The sequence below is a fragment of the Lygodium microphyllum genome, chromosome 16, assembly GCF_053477565.2.
Source record: "Lygodium microphyllum isolate KBCC chromosome 16, Lygodium_microphyllum_v1.1.10, whole genome shotgun sequence".
Classification (NCBI taxonomy): Eukaryota; Viridiplantae; Streptophyta; class Polypodiopsida; order Schizaeales; family Lygodiaceae; genus Lygodium; species Lygodium microphyllum.
Window position 1 is genome coordinate 111,087,771 of NC_141150.1, and position 20,743 is coordinate 111,108,513.

Below are 20,743 nucleotides of genomic sequence, written 5' to 3' on the forward strand. Positions count from 1 at the left end.
CATGTGAAATACGTTCTCTTCTTGTGGCTTCTTTTTTTGGTCCCGTGCAGTTGCCTATGTGAAAGCATCTCTCACACAACTTGTGGACTCGCCCTTTGGCTTTAATAGCAACTAGTTGGTTTGCTTGACTCGTCTTCTTACACTTCTCTTGCTTCTCATACGTGGTAGATGTAACCAACCTTCCTTCCATGGATGGATAGTAAATCCTTGATTACAACTTAATTACAGCAACAAACAATTAATGCAAATCTGAAAATACAAATTTACCTACTGATCTTGGACAATGCACACCCAATTGGCCCCAAAATTGGTGCCCCTTTCCGTATTTCTTTAGCTTTATTGAAGAAGAAGTTGATTTACAATGGGATTCTCTCAATCCCTTTCGGTATTCCGACTCCCCTTGCTGTTCAAAATCACCACCAAGTCTTTAACTTGATTTGCCCCTTGATTCGGGCAATCAATTGGCCTTCACCCGCTTTGATGGAGATGGACAATGCCCCAAATTCAATTATTTGTTAGTCCCTCCACTTGGAATAGGCTAAAAACAGCTTCAGCCCTGTTGAATCCAAATCTTGGAGCTTCCAATTTTTGGCACACTTCTCGAGGTTGCTGCTAAACCGTAATTTTTGCTTGCAGATTAGGGTTTACAAAAGAGAAATCTGAAATTTCTCAGTCTCCAATGCTCCAAATGCTGTGATCTTTGGAGCAAGGTTGTGAAATGACTGGGAGATGATAGGTCAAGTTGTAGAGAAAGAAAATTTAGAGTTTTGTCGCAAAGAATGACTAAAAATCAGTCAAATGCAGCTGCAACCTTACCACAACAGCATGTAGATGCAAAGAACTGAAGAAAGTCAGTCATTTATTGCTGTTGCCCTATCTCAATAGCCTGTAGATGCTATCACCTACTATTGATTGGTCTTCTTTTGCTCCTGGTTGCCTTAGAAGGTCCTCCAATGGCTGCAAATCAGACCAGCAGCCTCCTCTTTCTCTCTCTTGCAGGCTGAATTGATAAAAATGCTTCTCTCCAGTCTCTAAAGACGTTTTTCGGTCTTGCATGGGTATTTTTGACAAGTGGCAGCCTTTTCAAATGGTTTTTTAGCATTTTTCGGTCTTGCATGGGTATTTTTGACAAGTGGTAGCCTTTTCAAATGGTTTTTTAGCATTTTTCATAATTAAATATTAATTTTCAGCCTTTAAATACTGAAAATTAATCTAATAATTATTTCGATGCCTTGAAAAATAATATGATTGGCCAATAATTAAATTGGCTAGGCAACTTTCATTCCCGAGTGTCTCTGTGCCATCTTTGACCATCAGATTGACATTAGGTACCATTAAACGCCACTTCTCTAATGTCACGAACTGACACTTATGGCCAAATGAATGACCTAGGTCAACAACCGGCACCAGATACCACCAAGTACCTGTGCAGCATAACATATAACAACTTTTGCCTTTGACATCCCGTGATTTCTTCGGTCTCGGGCTCGTAAATTTACTTTAATCCCAATTGCACCTCACATGTGCAACATTCACCTAATCATGTGATTAAAAATTAATCCACATGTTAAGTGAGGTTTCAAAAATATATGTTCTCATGACAGCCTTTCCCCTTGAAATCTTTGCAATCGTCCTCGATTGCACTGCCAAATGCATCAAAGTAAAGTACTACATTGAAATTTCCATAGGGCATCATAGTCAACACAACATTGCGCACTGTTGTTCAACCATTCCTATGTCCAACATAAGCTGAAAATTACCAGCCAGCATAAGACTCACAAAGAATCTCAAAAACATTGCCAGATTCTCATGTAACATGTCCATTTCTGATGAGCTCAACTCATCTGGCAAAACCAAACCATAGTGTAGCGAAAACCAAGCATAAACCATGGCTAAAACATCAATGGCATCATAACATATGCTATTGTTCATGGAACTAGATGTGAACCATTGAAAACTGAGCATAATGTGATCACTTATTGATCTGAGAACTGATCACAAACTGCTACAAATGTGACCCCAAACTGATCACAAACTCATTGCAAAAACTGACCAGCAATCAATGCAAAAACTGATGCACAACTGATCCAAAAAGTGACCATAAACGGTTCTCAAGCTGATAAAAAACTGAGCTGAAATTGATCAGAATTTTTGTCTCAAAATTGAGGCAAAATTCATGCCGAATTAATCATAAGCTGATGCAGAAGTATAGTTCTAGTGCCTGGGTGAAACTCATACTCATCTGCATACATCTCATAGTGACTAGTACACTAAGTAGTGATTTCATGGCAAACATATTGTCAGCACAGTACCTTGGATGCATGCTGAATATATCCGAGATCCACTACATACAAGAGCTGTCCATAACAGGAGAAGGAGAAGTGCTATCTCCCCCTTGAGCATCAGGCAATACTTTGGACCCTTACTCTGTTGAACATGACGGATCCCGAACTAAAGTGGGCTGTAAATGAAAGGCATCTAGATAAAGCTGCAACAATTGAGGATGGTCTGCCATTTGGCATCCATGGGTAAATAATTCTGAAATTTCACCAAGTATCTCCTGGAAACTTTACCTTTGACCTTTCTTTCCTTATGTGCCAAAATTTGCTCAAGTACCAAAATCTCATCTAGCTCCTTAATCTCCGGTTGAATTTCAACACACATATCCTCTGGCACATCACCGTGAAAAGGCCTCAACAAACTGACATGAAAGGCATTGTGTATTCGCCAATGTAGAGGTAATTTCAGCTGATATGCCACATCGTTGATCTTCTCCAACACCTGGAAGGGCCCATAGTATCTCATAATACTCAACTTCGGATACAATCTTTCTCTTCCTTTAATATTTTTCAGCCTTGCCTTTTCAAAACGCAGCAATACATAATCACCCTTTGCAAACTGCAAAGCTCGTCTGTAGCGATCAATTGTCCTCTTTTGCTTTTCTTGTGATCTTTGAAGTGCATATTTTATCTTTGCATAGGCTACATCCAAGTTTTCCACATAACGATTAGTCTCAAAGATCTTATCCTTAGTTTGTAGAATAGGTGGTACCTTCTTGCCACCCTCAACCACCTCAAATGGTTCTTTGCCCATAGAACTATGCACTGTGTTGTTGTAAGCAAACTTAACCAAGGACAAATACTGCTCCCATTGTGTCTTGTGGTTTGAAACATACCACCTCAAAAGATCTAACACTGTGGAATTTGCTTCCTCAGATTGACCATCTGTCTATGGATGGAAGGATGATGAGAATTTCAGCGTGGTACCCATATTCTCAAACAAGCCCTTTCAAAATAAACTCGTCATCCGAGGGTCTCGATCACTGATGATCGAATTTGGCATACCATGATACTTAAAGATGTGTTGAAAAAACAATCGTGCCATATGATCAGCCTTTATTTTCTTCCTCACCGGAATGAAATGGGCTTGTTTACTGAACTTGCAAATGATAGTCCATATCCCATAATTCCTTATAGGTGTCTTAGGAAGCTCAAAAATAAAGTCCACAACAATGCTCTGCCAAGGCCTCTTTGGAATAGGCAAGGGCTGTAAGAAACCCGGCATCTTTTGCCTATCATGCTTTACCTTCAGGTATACGATGCATGTCTTAACAAACTGTTTTACATCATGTCTTAAAGCTGACCAATAAAAGAAATGCTCCACTATCTTTACCATGGCATTAATACCTCTGTGTCCTGCATATGGAGGAATATGACTTTCAGAGATAACTCTAGGTCTTAACTGCTTTGTGACACATAGTCGTCCATGCATCATCACAAATCCATCTCTTAGCACAAAGTGTTCATGCCTTTGGCCATTGCAAAGATGATCATAAACATTAGCAAAGTTTGGATCAGCAACATATTGCTCTTTCATGGCATCCAACTCAGTGTGATAAAACATGCTGAGGCTGAAATTTGTAGCTTACGTGACAGTGCATCAGCCACAACATTCTTTTTACCATCAATATATACAATCTGAAAATGAAACATAAAGAGAAAATTTGACCATCTCATACGCTTCTATGACAACTTTGTCTGCGTCAGAAAGTAACTCAAAGTTTGATGGTCTGTCTGCACTATAAAATCAGTCCCCAACAAATAATGTTTCCACGTAGACAATGCATGAATTACATCCAAGAGCTGTTTCTCATAGACTTGCAAATTTTTTTCTGCACCGTGGAGAATTCAAATCTCGTAAGTCACAACTCGGCTGTTCCACGTAGACAATGCATGAATTACATCCAAGAGCTGTTTCTCATAGACTTGCAAATTTTTTTCTGCACCGTGGAGAATTCAACTCTCGTAAGTCACAACTCGGCTGTCTTTCATAAGGACAGCCCCAATGGTATTCCCACTTGTATCACATTGAACTATGAATGACTTCCTTAGATCGGGCAATACAAGCACAGGATTTGAAGTCATCTTTTCCTTCAACTTTTCAAATGCTGAAAATTCCATTGTTGTCTATCTAAATGGCACATCCTTCTTCTGAAAGGCATGCAATGGAGATGCAATTTCAGCAAACCCGTGTGCGTACTTCTTGTAGTAGGAACATAAATCCAAGAAGTTGCGGATCTCATGAACATTCCTCAAAGGTGGCCATGATCGTATTGCTTCAACCTTTGTAGGGTCCATGCGAATACCATCAGCCGATACAATATACCCTAAAAAGTGGATTTCATGCAAAAAGAATTCACTTTTCTTGTCATTGATAATCAGCCTATGGTCATGCAATTCATTGAACACAATATCCAAGTGTTTTCTATGCTCCGCCTCTTCTTTGAATAGACAATCATGTCATCAAAGAAAGTACCCACAAATCTTCTATGTGGCCCGAAGATACGATCCATCATCCGATTCAAAGTGACAGGAGCATTCGTAAGTCCCAAAGGCATAACAAGAAACTCATACAATCCAAAAGATGTCCTAAAAGTTGTCTTAGGCACATCTTTTGATCTAATGCGTATATGATGATACCCACCTTTCAAATCTATATGGCTAAATATGGCTGTCCCTTGCAATCTATCCATAATATAATCAATCCGAGGAATGGGAAAGCGATTCTTTATTGTGATCTTGTTCAGAGCACGATAATCAATGCACATATGCCATGAACCATCCTTTTTCTACACCAAAAGCATTGGAGAATAAAAAGGAAATGAGCTAGGCTGAATCAATCCTTTTTTTAACAGCTCATTTACTTGAATCATAATCTCCTCTTGTTGGGCTGCACTGACTCTGTAGGGTGGCTTATTAGGTGGGCTATTTCCAAGGATAAGATCTATGCCATGATCTTTTGGCCTTTCAAGCAGTAGCTGCTCTGGAAGTGACTAAGAGAAGCAATCAATATACGTTTTCAGAAATGACATGCGATCCTTCTCTGACTTAGACATGTTCCCAACATTCTTACTATCATCTTTATCCCGAGTAAAAATCAAGTGCGCGGAAAGATGGTTTTTCATTACTTTAGAAATGGCAGTTGCAGATACAACAGGGACAGATTCACCTTTCAACTTTACATAAAGTGTGAGTACCTTTCCTTATGTCGAATAGTGATATTTTTTGCACGAGAATCAATGATTGCATACATACGGTGACACTGTGGCATACCAAGCAATATATCACAACCCTCAAGTGAAGCATTGAAGAACTCTTTGTTGTCCGTATATCCTTGTATATGCAATCGAAGCTTTTCAATGAGTGGTGTGACAGGCTTTGCATGGCCTTTACATGCCATTTCAACTTCCTCCATGGGTCCCATCTCATCCTCTCTCATGCCTAGACGGGGGCCATGTCAACAGAGATGAAGTTGGCTTGTGCACCATTATCAAAGAAAATCAATGCATGTTGATTTTTAATTTTGTCCCATGCTTTGCATAACTCAATAGCATCATCATTGGACTGATCACTAACAACATTGGGCACCGATCCCACTAATGTTTTGGGCTTCTTTCCTTTAGAATCTCCACGATTTTTTGATTTTCCACCTTGTTTCCTATTGGGATAGTCCCTCGCAATGTGACCTTGTTCACAAATAAAACATTTATTTGTAGCTATCAATTCTCTACGTTGTGCCAATGTTTTCGAGTCCTTTCTTTGTTGTTTTGGCCTCTTTTTAGGCTGATTTTCAGATCTGTCTCTTTTCTCAGCCTTAAACAACTTTTTATTTGCTTGCTTTCCACTCTCTATGAAGCCCAAATCCTTCCACACAGCAAAGCATCGGCTGTAGGAGTAGTCTCTATAAGCTGAGACATGCTAGACATGGTGGATTTAATGCAAAAATCCTTGATTCCTTTGGGCAGCCCACAAACATATTTTTCCACTTGCTCATGAAGGGATACGGGGTGATAAGAAGTAATAGGCAGCAATGCATCCCAAAACTTCTTATTATATTGCTCCAAATTCTTACATTTCTTAGCATCCAGCTTATTCCAAGCTGTCATGATGTCCACCTCAAAGGTACTTGTCAACCAATTCGATGCAAACATTTGCTTGAATTGTAGCCACGTTGACGGTGCTCTACCTTGCATCAAAAGAGTGGACCACCACTGTAATGTATTCCCTTTTAAGAAAGTGGCTGCCTTTTGAATCTTTGAGGACTCCGTGAAGTTTCCCCCCTGAATAGGTTGCATCAAACTGTTGAATGAAAGTCAAAGCTTTCAATCTATCTTGTATACCACTGAAGGACTCAAACTTCACTCCTTTTTCACCCTCATCATAGTCTTTTGCTGCCCCTTTGGGTGTCAAGTTGTCATATATTGGCTATTGCAAAAAGGATGCATTTTTTGAATTTACATAAAAACCAACACCAAACGGAGCATTTGCATGACCAACATTCATTCCTTGAGCCCCATAAGCTTTCGGGGGTGCAGATGCAGTACCAAACATGCTACTTTGTGTCCCAGGCATCAAGCCAATGTTGCCATACATAGGGTTTTGCATATTTTCAACCATACGCGAATACATTGGGCCTTGCACACCATGCATTGGTTGCTACATACCATAGGGATTTGTGGCATATATTCACGTATGCACCCTTGACCAACTATAGCATAAAAAATCGTGCTTCCATCAAAATATCCTGGCTGCCCCATCATAGCATGCATGCCCGGCTATCCAAAATCCATTGGATTGGTACTTTCATGATGGCCTTGCATTTGCATTCCTTGCTCCATAGGTACGAATTGTTTTATTTCATTAGCATCTTTGGGAGCTTCAAATGAAGGGTTTGGCATTATCTTCGGTGCATCTTGCTGTCCCAAAGGTGTAGAAGACGTCTTTTTCTTCTTGCCTTTGTTGTCCTTCTTTGGAGCATTCAAAAATCGGATAAATTGAGGATCCTTTGTCAATTCAGCAAAGAGATTTGCTGTTGTCCTCATCCGATTCTTGAACTGGTCATAAAATTCGTCTTCACTTTACTGGTCATCAGTTTCCTCATGCCTTGAAGGCCGTGCATCTTGCCCAACAGCAATATTTTTAGATTGCTATCCATGGCCTGAGCCTTTTGTCCAAGGTCAGGCATTGCATTTCCTTCATTCCCATGTGAATGTTCATATTAAGAGGCATCATCATTGCTTGAATCCAGGGTTATCTCCGTACGTAGTACGGACTGATCCGTTTGGTACGATCCGTACGGTATGGTACGCTACGTATCCATACGATTTAGTACGGAAAATAGGCACTTTTTGGTCACTCTACTTTAAGTCTACAACTTTTTTTTTTCTTCTTTCTTTCTTATTTCTTTCCCAAGCCTCTCTCTCTCTCTCTCTCTCTCTCTCTCTCTCTCTCGCTTCTCACACCCTCTCTCTCTCTCTCTCACCTCTTTCTCTCTCTAGTTGCACTAGTACCATGTACGAAAGATTTGATACTATACCATACTTTAGGTACCGTACCTTACGTATTAGTACCATAAGATACCAACTTAATGGATGTATCTTTTCCATTCGAACTGCACTTTGGGACGAGCTAAATGCTCCTTATATTAATATGATTCTCCCATGAGATTAGGTTATTTGAAATTCAAATAATTTCTCTCAACCTTCTCTCTATCAAGCCCACACTTCTCTTATTTGTATGATCATGCATGTACGATGTATCCACTCCTATCTATGTAGTTATAAGTTGTAGGTAGCAGTAGTGCATGTTGCGCATTTTGCATTAGGTTTCGGCATGCTACGCTCAAGTATTCATCTTATATGCTCTAACAGCATTGATATTTAGACTTGAAATATCTATTCTATTATCTTTTGTCTAAAATAATCAAGTTATTTTTTTGTCGTACTAATATCGTACTGTATCTTATAAAATCTTAAGGTACCATTTTGTACCGTATTTTAGCGTACCGTACCATATCATACCTTTCATACCTGACAATTATGCTTGAATCCATCTCACTATATGAAGACATATTGCTGTAATTTCTCAGCTGAGAGTGAAAATCAGCACTAGCACAAAGCTTTGGCTTGCAATTAGGTGCCTTGGGCCCACCTAATCAAGGGAGTGAGTGGTATCCCGGCAATGGAACCATGTAACCAGCCTTCGTTCCATGGATGGATGGTACATCCTTGATTACAACTTAATTACAGCAACAAACAATTAATGCAAATCTGAAAATACAAATTTACTTATTGATCTTGGACAAGCACACCCGATTGGCTCCAAAATTGATGCCCCTTTCGGTATTTGTTTAGCTTTATTGAAGAAGAAGTTGATTTACAATGGGATTCTCCCAATCCCTTTTGGTATTTTAGCTCCCCTTGCTATTTAAAATCACCAGCAAGTCTTTAACTTGATTTGCCCCTTGATTCGGGCAATCAATTGGCCTTCACCGGCTTTAATGGAGATGGACAACGCTCCAAATTCAATTATTTGTTGGTCCCTCCACTTGAATAGATTAAAAATAGTTTCGGCCCTGTTGAATCCAAGTCTTGGAACTTCCAATTTTTGGCACACTTCTCGATGTTGTTGCTAAACCTTAATTTCTGCTGTAGATTAGGGTTTACAACAGAGAAATTTGAAATTTCTCAACCTCTAAGGGTCCAAATGCTAAGATTTTCGGAGCAAGGTTGTGAAATGGCTGGGAGATGAGAGAGAAAGCTGTAGAGAGAGAAAATTCAGAGTTTTGTCGCGAAGAATGACAAAAAACCGGTCAAATGCAGCTGTTGCCTTGCCACAACAGCATGTAGATGAAAGGAACTGAAGAAAATCAGTCATTTACTGCTGTTGCTCTGTCTCAACAGCCTGTAGATGCTGTCACCTACTGTTGATTGGTCTTCTTTTGTCCCTGGCTGCCTCAGAAGGTTCTCCAATGGCTGTAAATCAGACCAGCAGCCTCCTTTTTCTCTCTCTTTGGTGCCTTGAAAAATAATATGATTGGTCAATAATTAAATTGGCTAGGCAACTTCCATTCCGGAGTGTCTGTGCCATCTTTGACTATCAGATTGGCATTAGGTGCCATTAAACGCCACTTCTCTAGTGTCACCAACTGACACTTATGGCCAAATGAATGACCTAGGCCAACAATTGGCACCATATGCTACCAAGTACCTGTGCGGCATAACTTATAGCAAACTTTGCCTTTGACAATCCGTGATTTCTTCGGGTCCCGGGTTTGTAAATTTACTTTAACCCCAGTTGCACCTCACATGTGCAACATTTGCTTAATCATGTGATTAAAAATTAATCCGCATGTTAAGTGAGGTTTCAAAAATACATGTCCTCATGATGGTAGACAAATCCATTGCCCACTCCAAGGGATTTGGATGTTGTGCCTCCACATCAGCGAAAATGGTTAATATGCAAGCTGTCCAAAAGCTTGGACATTTTCTTAACGTTATTAAGGGAAAAGGGATACATCAATAGGAATTTGGTGAGATGAGTGCAGAAAATGTCCACATGCTGGTCTTTCTTCTGACTAAAGGAGTCCCTCTTCTTCTATTGCTGCGGTGTATTGAAGAATGGCTGGACACATCTGGGCCAAAGAGGTCATTGCATGTGATTTGTGCTACCACTCCTATATCTCAAAGGCTCTTCTAAACCTGGCCGTGGTGTTGCACACGGCTCTCCTGTCACATCGTCTGCCCCCACCTGTCCTATTGCCCAGCGTATGAGCATGTGTATGTGGGTGGTGCCCATGTCATTACAGCTGTGGACTGCTTTAGACAACACAGGCTTGCTGTCTAAGGTTGCATGTGGGATTTGTGTAGAACTTCAGTGTTTGACCTTGTGATATCCTGTGTCCTCTAATATTTCATTAATGTATTAACTATAAGCAAGAGAGTGCATGGCTCGGTGGAAGGCCTGTGTTAACCTAGTATACTGTGTAAATCTGGATTTCTGTACTGTTGAACACTCCATTGATCCTCCTCCTTGGCCAGTGACTGTATTGAGGAGATGAATCCTAGTGTGACCAGGCACGGTGTTTCATTTCGGTTGCCAGTTAATTCTGATGCATTCAGGTTTACGAGCAATCCTATCTGTGGATAAGAACAATGTGAGTGTAGTTCTTGCCGTGCTTTTCTCAGCTGATATTTTGGAGGGGATGCCCCTGCGCTTGTAGGCAGCTCAGTGGGTTCAGCACCATTTCATGAAATGCCTCTCTCAGCAAATGTCTTCACTTGACACCAGATACTAGCCAGTAGCATGTATCAGGTGCTCTGAAGAGGTTCTAACGGTCTCCTCATGTTGTATGGACATTCCCTCTTGCATGGACTCTTGAAGTTTTGGCTTCATTTCTTCAATGTCTACCGTATGAAGCTGAAAAGGGGTGGTTTGAGGTTGATCTTTTCTTTGTCCATCCTATACTTGATTGTCCCTGTCCGAGTTGTGCACATTACTGGGGAGAGAGGGCACATTTTTCAGTTGTACTAGTATTGCACCCTAAACTGGTGTGCACATTCTTATTTATCTACACCTCATTTGTACAAACTGTATAAGAGCTCCATGCATTTTCTACTTTCCACTCTGAGGCAAATTCAATACCAGAAGGTGGTTGTCATACACATGCTGCTGTATGCAAGGGAAAACTAAGGCTCTACAGCTAATAATACAGCATGCCTGGTTCAATGCTAGATCTTCAGGCAGCATAACAGCAAAAATCTGAAACACATGGACTCTAGGATTATGTCCAGTAAGCTGTGGAGACATACACCATATCTCTTCAACGAAAACTTCTTCACGCTTTGAGAACTCCAGGGCAATGCCCGTCAGTCTTTAAGTTTTTCACCACAAACTCACACACATGCAGAAGGAATTCAAATTGCAATAAACTCTATCAAAGTTCAACCCAGAGCATAATATTTGCTGCTGAATCAGTCCCCCCTGCACCTCACATAGCGTTATCTGTCATCTGGCACATGAGTTCTCCTGCATCTTGCAAGATGATTTTAGTACATTTATATAGCACTTGAGGACCTACCTTTGTGGCATTAATTAAGCTGCTACAGACTCTAGTGCATCTCTCAACACTGAAACCCCGTTTGGTTCTTGTCGTATATAATGTTTTTCCAAATGCAACTCTCAACGATGATCATTACCCAACGTTGAGCAGTAATCTGTTACTGATGCCCCAGGACGGTCGGACTTTTGTAACCTTTTGAACTAAATTTGATTGAAATGTATGTTATGTTCAGTGAGCAAATCTTCTCAGAATTTGATTGAAGCCTACGGCGACTAATCGAGAGGTCATATGATACAGTGTGAATCTGTGACAATAACTAGCTCAGTTTGGTTTTGAGATAACCCCTACCCGCACTTTCTCCCTTTTGTCCTCATCAATTGCTGCTGATCACAGGGATATAAAAGATGACATCGACACCTGCCTGGAAGAGATGAGTACTGGCAATGAAAGGCACAAGCTGGCGGACTGGGAATACCTGCTGAAAGTGGAGGACGAGGCAGCGCTTGTGCTAGACAAGTTCCGGAAGTGCTATGGATCAAATAAAAAGAATAAACGAAGGCCAAGGGACTCCTTGCACGAATTTCCCTTGTAACAAAACACGCTCTATAATATTGCTGTTGTATATCGTAAATCTTTATTCAGACTTTGTCTAAGAAGTCATTCTCATGCCCTTCTCCCTTACGCGATAGCAAGGTGCAGAATATCATATCGAAACGTGTAGCCCCTTAACCTTTGATTGACTTTTATTTTCTTTCTCACAAATGTTTCACAATCAGTAAATACACCTATACTTGTTATCCATTGGACCAAAATCAAACAAATGTTTATAGACCTCAATCCACACACATAAATAGACCCAAAAACACAATAGCGAGCATATATCCACAACCTGCAACAATCTATACTTTGTCCTTTCCCCACACACACATTGTAGGATAGTTTATGCCATGCAACCTATGGAAACCTTTTGTTTAAAAAAGTATTGCTCTATGGCATTCATTTAAGCTTGGGATGCTGCCTAAGCACCATCTCGAAGGATTGATAGGTGTCACCAGAGTGCATAGGCAATTGGGAGGAATTGACCTTTTGATTGATAGGGATGTACATAACCCACCTCTACCAATTGGGCTATAATTTGCAAGCCCACACTCCCAAATTCAAATATTTGATGATGACCCAAAAGTCCATATGCTAATTCCCTCTTTGGAATAGAGGAAATAAACCTCAAAAGATGTTTGAACCATAATACCTTGATCCGTTTCAAGCTTACATATAGAACCACACTAAGTGACATGCTCCTCTGGTTCTATTAAATCCTAAAGGCTATTGCCTGGACCTAGACCAACAAATAGATCTAGGAAAATATTGCATCCAAAAAGTGGAAGAGAACTTTCATGTGGTTGCATAAGATCTGAGAATTTGGATTGTCCAAAGACCTAGTCCTTTGGAAGTATTGATAGCCCTACCACATGAGACCAAATAATAGACATTAGAGAAGAGATTAACTTTTCTCACCATAGGATGAAAGAAATCGATGATGAGAAGTTTATTCACAACTTGTACAAAAGAAGTAGCAGCCATTCAGGACATGATGTGTAGAGACAAGTACAAGATTCCCAATGAACATTTTCCAAATAAAACGTTGTATTTAATCAAAGTTTTTTTGAGCTAGTCCACCATTGCCATATATTTCATTTGAGAGTTGCCTTTATGGAGATCCCAAGTTCGGTTGCTCTTTTGAGCCCAAGTGTTGCATTTATGAAGACTCGAGGTGTGGTTGCTCTTTTGAGCCAGCCAATCCTTCTCTCATATAAGCAAGCGGTATATCTAAGTTGCTAATGTGTGCCAAATGCAGCCAACCATTAATCATCCAATCTTGTCAAGGAGTGTCCTTGTTTAAAGGGGGAAAATATTGCAAAACATGTGAGAAATTGAAATGGTATCTTATGAATGACTATAGCCACTCGTAACATGAAAAAAACATTGAGTTAATCTAAAAGACATGACATCAATACTTGTAGATAGGAGCATATCAGAAGTGATCAGCCCTTGTTGTGCCACTCTATTAAACATTGACATGTATTGTTGTCTTCCTTCACATAGAAGAAGCTTCAAAACAATCAACAATTCATTTCTTAAGAAGTTTGCCTATTCAAGATTAGGAGGGGGATGCTAAGAAGACTTGGGACCAATGTCCATGGAACACGAAAAAACCATCAAATTGATCTGAAAGACATGAGAACAGCACTTGCACGCAAGAGCACATCAATAATAGTGATAAGCCCTAGTCATGACATTGTATTCAGCATTGGCATGTGTTGTCTTTTTGCCTACTTGTGATTAGGATGGGGATGCCAAAAAGATTTGGTAAGAACCAATATCCAAGAATGGACCAAATGATTCACAATCATGGAAGATTTAAGATAGGCTATTAAGCATTAAGCATATGCCACCATGAAGTGGGAATCTTTGGTGCTTCCATGCATACTGCCTTGGCCTTCAACTAAAGGCTTGGCAATCAAAGATTTGGGATGTCATCCCTACAAATCTTGAAATATAGATGAACGAAGAGCAATCTTGTGTCTCTAGATCCAAAACAATCCCACCTTTCATTCTTTTTCGAGTGCAAACATGATTCTAGGAGATCTAGGAAACACCCAATCGTGTAGAATCCTTCTTCTAGAGTAAGAACTAAATAGGTTGAGTAATTTCTCATATACAAAACATTGGCCAACGAAATTGGTAAATAATATGAAACCATTTGTACTAGAATAGTTTAAGCAACTTTCAAACATGCATGAAAAGGTTTGGCTTGCAATTTCCAATATACATAATTATTTGCAATACATATGAAAATTTAGTAAAAGTAAATTCTTAGTTGAGATATTTATCTCCAAAGTATAGCCTAAATATCTACAAATAGTGCATTTTGGGACCACCTCACCTTGCCAACCCAAGGCCTAAATGTCATTTTTTGTGCAACTAATAAGAGATGATTTGGAGGCAGAATGTGAAGCCATGAACCATTCTATTATGTTTTATGGACCTCCCTAGCTCTCTTTTTTATTATTAAACATAGCTTGGTGTGTTATGGAAAGCAAAGAAGGAACCATTTTAAGTATTTGTGGGACAATGATTTTTATTACTTAATTACTAGAAATTAAGATGGAAGGGCATTTTTAATATTTAATTTGACAATATAAAAATCTAATTATTAAGCCAGACTTTGAATATGTTGTTGATGTTGGTTTAGTGTTGGTGTCAGTTAACAAGGTTTAATTTTGAATGGAGATCAATATATTGATAACCATTATATTGAAAGATTGAATACTAAATATCTAGCTAAATTTATTGTTATTTGTCTTGGTTTTTTCCACAATACTAAATAGAATAGTATAGTACAATACAACATAATATTCTTGATTGATGTGGGAAGGGAAAATTGCCCCACAATTAGGAAGTCTTGGAGAGTATCATGCGAACTCTCCACCATGCTAGCATGGTTTTGTGGTCTATGTTTGTTAAGTGCTTGTGCCCAGTCCCATCATTATACATGTATCCTTATCATTTTGGTGTTTCCTTATTTAACATTGTATTCTTTGCTTCTTTCTTATGATCAAACAATGTTTGCTTTTAGTAATAAATAGCATATGTGTCTCATAGTAGGCACAAGCTAATGTCGGCTAAAGAAGCTAGCCTTAATTGGGTGTTGACATGGGGTCTCTTTTCAATGAAAAAAGCCAAGTGGCTTGCCGTTAAAAATTGAACATCACACCAAAATAATAATAAATGCTAATCAAGTAGGCAATCCTCGCAAATATTGCAAGATATCTTAATATCGCCTTTTGAAAACTTCATGTCTTACTTGGCTTGGCTTTGCATAAGAGTGTGATGCGCTCAACCATGTAGCTCTTTTTTCTTGTGCAAGGTATTATCGACATTAACCATACCTCTTGTTGATGTGCTCAACCATGACATTGTAATCCTTCAAACAATATAGAGATAAGTTTGCATTATCATTCTATGTTATGTATAAAGATTTTAGGTTAGTTGTAACACAAAATGTAAACACTATGCAATTTGAATCATATTGTCAGAATTATAAGTTGAGTATATCTAATGAATGATTAAATCTTGTGTTTAAACTCATTGCTAGAAGAATAAGAAGCATACTAGATATATGTGAAAATCATAAACTTATTCTCATGTTTTTAATAGTAAAATTGGTGTCTTCTAACATATATTATTAAAATAAGCTCAAGTGAGCTATATAAAAGGCTTAATATTGTACACCAAGTTTTTGTAAGACAAGTTTTAAAATTTATTTGCTTCATTTTCATTCTTAGTTGCACATGTCTACCTAGTTTTCTTTTCTCGCTTCGAAACCCCTTGGCCTCTGTGTGTGTGTGTGTGTGTGTGTGCAATCTTTTCTTTCTCCACTCTCTCCCTCTCCTCCCCTTTTCCTCTCCCTCTGTAAAATTCTCTCTCTCTCTCTCTCTCTCTCTCTCTCTCTCTCTACAACGAGGTTGCCCCACCCCGAGGAGTCACCTTGGATAGAGCTACAGAGAGAGGTAGAGCTCACCGCCCACACCCAGTAGGCCCACGCCCTCGTAGGAGACATCACCTATAGATACAACGGATACTACAGTGCCACTGGGGAGCCATACCCCGTCACTTCAGCCTCTGCATGCTAGACAGGCCCATAAGGGACATCTTAAGATGACCACGCTCCATAAATAGTTCCAGACTGCACTTGAAGTGCATCTAGATTGTATTGAGTTTGTATACCATTTTGTACCTACACCTAGTTCACCATAACACCAGATAGTAGCTTTACTAGGAGTTGGAAAACTTTCTAGACATTTTTTATGTAACCTTTTGGCCTCTTGTAGACGTTAATATAACTTTATTTCTTCTCTCTTCCTCTCTCTCTCTCTCTCTCTCTCTCTCACCTATCTAATATGCCACATAAAAATTAGATAGTAGTCAAAAGTATACCCTACACATTAGGTTAAATAGGTCATTATGTTGATTATGTTCAAATTACACACACCGTGCGCACGCACATGCACATGCACATGAACACGCATACACATGCATGCATACATGCACATACACGTGCACACACACACACACACACACACACACACACACACACACACACACACACACAGAGTGAGCACCATCTTGCCACTGATACTTGTCCTTTCCAATGCCCTGGCACTAACAATAAAAGAAAGCATAATATTTAGCAATGTGTCCATTAGGACAAATATTGTGCTTTCTTTTATCGTTATTGCCATGGCATTGATGAGAGATGTGTGTCCACTAAGATAAATATTGTGCTTTCTTTTGTTGTTAGTGTTGCCTAGGTACTCATGAGAGCTAATTTTAGCACCAAGGGGGAGAGGGTATCTTCTTTTGATTACTTATAAAACATGACAGTAAATCTAAAAGTTTTAATGGTGATTTATGCTTGGCCTATTACTCAAAACATAAACATAAATGCAAACGGCATGGGATTCAATTCTTTAATGTGTGGTTATTTATACTTGCTTCTCTTTCTTATTTTTTCCAAGCTCGAACTTAGATTTCTTTAAGTAACTTCATTAACATCAATCACATATGTCCTATTCTTTAAAATGTAGACTTACACAAAAAAGGTATGAGCTTCAAAACTTGGATGATTGGGCCATAATATTTTCGTCCTTTCTCAAATTTCCCAAATTTGGGCTATGGAGCAATGGCAAGCAAAGTAGTTAATTAGTAGATTTGGTATAGCATGAATTAGTCCAACAAAGTCTACATGAATAGGGTGGTGACGAGCAATTGACAAGTAGAACTAAAGAAAGTATTAGAAAGGGCAGCTAGTATTAGTGGCAAGATGGTGCTCTCTATGTGTGCGCGCGCGCGCGCGTGTGTGTGTATCAAAATTGAAAAGAGAGAAAAGGAGCATGATTACAAAGGGATAGAGTAAGGGAGTGATATAAAATTTTAATTTGCTAAGCATAGGTTTGAAATTAAGTTGTAGGTTCGAGAGGCCTTTGGAGGTTCAAGACCTCCCTTAGCCACCCTAAAATAATATGTAATGGAATAATAGATAAGTTGGATTTAGAAGAATTTTGGGGAGTATCCATAAGGATGTAGACTATTGTGATTTTCTTCCCAACTAATTGAACTATAATGATAGGCATCGGATTCACGGTAAGTATTCCAAGGTTTTGATGGTCATGATGCATAGAAGTTTCAATGCATTGGGTTGTTGTCATGGATTTGAAATTGCATATTGTTGAATGGTGTGGAAAGACTGTACCAATGTGTGTGACAATGATGGTACATGTGCTAGGTAATTGTGTATCAACGAGTTGTATAGAACATCCTGAAGTAAATAGAATGAGTTGAGTTGGAGTTCTTGAGGTTGTGCTTTGTCCATCTTGTGATATCTAGAGATTGGTTTTCTTTGTTTCTACTATTGGCATGAATAAATGTATGGTTGCTTGCTTGTTAGTGCATACTATACCTATTTTTCTGATGGAGAGTTTTGTGACTCTACTTGTTGGCATGGAGTTACACCCTTTACATATACTAGCTTTCAAGGTCCCTAGAAAGGAGGGGATACACACATTATGTTTTGTACACACAAAAAAGAGAGTGGCTTGGTTGGTAGTGAAGACTCCTCATTGGCGGGCCAACAGTGTAAGACTTGAACTTCATGGAAGGCCAATGTTTCACTCTTGGATGAGGGATTTTGTCTCCTTATTCTAGTGTAGTGTGGATTGAAACAACCTTTAGATGAAGGACTTGGCCATGCAAGAACTCCACTTTTACCTATTTCTCATAGTATAATGTGGACTAACACATATGTGTGCACATCAATGAATATGGATGTTTACATAGGGTGGAAGGGTCCATAGATTGAGGTTACTAAAGTTGATGGGTAAGTTGGACTAGATGTTTGTAGATAGAATGAGTTTGAAAGGGAGCTTCTTGTCCTTTCATTTGCAATGCTTAACTACTCACTTGGATTTTCTATTTGTTGATAAAATGGTGAGTAAAAATGACCAATAGATTTTTCAAACCAAGGCATAGGTATCACATTCTTCTAACACAATTTTCTTGATTTCTTCCAAATGGTATTTTCTCTATCATAAGAAAACCATTAGTAATTATACTTTCCTTATGCAACTATTCGTGAGGAGTAACCAAGGGAAATGTTGAGATGGTTATGTACACATTTATTTGCATGCATTCCGTAAGTACTGGTCCTCAATACATATGATTATAAGTCTTGTTGGAATGCATAAGTAAACATATCTTGTGCCACATGTGAGACAGTAGTTACTAGGGAAAATCTCATTTTGTTGAGTGAACCCATGAAAATTAAAAGATAATCCATAGTCAACCACAAGAAAATAGCTTTATTTGACCTTAATAGCACATGATTATGACAAGTGTAATGATGATGATTTGATGGCATGTGGATAGGTTAGTGACACCTCCTACAATAGCAAAAATGGCCAAGAAGCTATGGAGGGCCACTCTCATCAACAAGATGAATATGTTTGCATGGAGATCGCCATGGGAAACTTACCAACAAGAAATAAGATTTCCAAATGAGCACAATTCTGAGTTTGCTAAATTTTTCATTGGCAATAGAAGTTTCATACTATTTATTTTATAGTTTTCATTGGAGGTATTCTCTCAAGATTTCAAGCAATTCTTGTCCCCATTCCATCACTAGATGAAATTTATTTAAAAAAAAAATTCTTTAGATGTATTCTCTCAAGATTTCAAGAAGTTCTCCTCATTCCATCACTAGATTCTAATGCAATTTCAAAAAATTTTACATCATCAGTACATTTATTTAAAAAGTCATTGGTATATGCTTCTAGATGTGCATCGGTATAGAGCTTAGTAAATATTGATGGGCATACTGATGAAATTTGCAAAAATATACCAATGGTAATTTAGATAGGTATATCAAAGAACATTCCAATGTTGGTTAAGAATAACTATACTAGAAAGCTACCATGCTTTGGTCATTTTTGCCACACCATTGAGCTCGGGGTGTAAATCCATGAACACTCCAATTGCGTTTCTTACTTTACGTTTGTTTATGTCTTGTCTATAAAATCATAATACAATATACCTAAGTTTAAGCCATCTTTTCTAGAATTCCTTTGAGTAAAATCATGATGTAATGAGATCACACACACACACACACACACACACACACCCATTCTTGCAATAGGGTTTTGTGCTAGCCTCACTTTGGTCACATGTGAACATGGTACCTCGCCCAATCTCTAGCATGACTATACAACAGTATGGTAGGTAGATTAGAAAATCCAAGAAGATAAGTAGTGGAGGTTTGCACACACAAAGGGAAGAAAACCTATGAAGACACACATACAACAAGATTTAATTCTTTTATCTAAGAAGATAACTTGCAATACCAAGAATCATCCCTATTTCAATATACTTGAGCTTAAGCTTGATATAATTTTTTATTGAATCTTCCTTGACCCAAAGTAGGCCCTTTACATCACTCTTTTATAAAAGAGTGCGAGTTCACTAAATTAGAGGCTATTAATTGTTGCATATATCTTTGGTATTGAGAGCCCTCTATTATTTATAAAATATCTTCATAAAATCTCCAATAATTTTTTCATATCAACAAATAATTACAAATGGATGTGTGCATGCCATAGGCTAATCAATGGTGCGTCTTATTGTAGAAAGACATGCATGTGAACCCTATGTATTGAAGGGTGGATAAGGGTAGATGAGTGTGAATAGACTAGAGGGAAGGGGGAAACCCTAACCCTAGCCATCCAAAGGCTATTTAATAGCCTAGAGGTCACTCTCAAGAAGAGAGAGTGTACCAGTTGTACTTGTGAACAACTCATTAAGCAAGATCTTCTTCTAGTACTTGAGCTCTCTCTCCCTCTTATGCACACCTTCTCATGTTGTCACTCTAATATTTCAACATGGTATCAAAGGTATCTTTGATCCATTGAGCTTGCCACAATCACATCTTGGTCTAAGTGCACAAGAGACTTCCATTTCTTTAAACTATGCTTCTTTCCACCATAACCAATTCAAACCTACCTCCATTGGAGGAATTGGTGTGAGAAAAGGAGGCCATATCTACTCTTGATTCTTTTTGGAAATTTCTTCTTACCTCATGTGTAGCATGCTGGCACCTTGAACCTTGAGATTGTGGTCACAACAGCACCACATTACTGCAGACACCGATTTGGGACATTTTTTGATAGCAACATACCTCGAGTTGCAGTACTTGCACCGGCAACATAGGGTACAATGGAGGCGGCTACTATGG

The 20,743-nt window shown here is 38.8% G+C and overlaps 1 protein-coding gene across 1 annotated transcript in view; it reads left to right on the top strand.

Annotated features, from left to right (window-relative positions):
- The window catches only part of LOC148023242 (uncharacterized), an 85,778-nt gene extending 73,517 nt beyond the window's left edge, over positions 1 to 12,261 (top strand). The window contains exon 25 of the mRNA XM_087695334.1: positions 11,794 to 12,261. Coding sequence (XP_087551460.1) covers positions 11,794 to 11,992 — 199 coding nt within the window. The 3' untranslated portion in view covers positions 11,993 to 12,261. The remainder of the gene's footprint in view (positions 1 to 11,793) is intronic.
- The last annotated feature ends 8,482 nt before the right edge of the window (positions 12,262 to 20,743 follow it).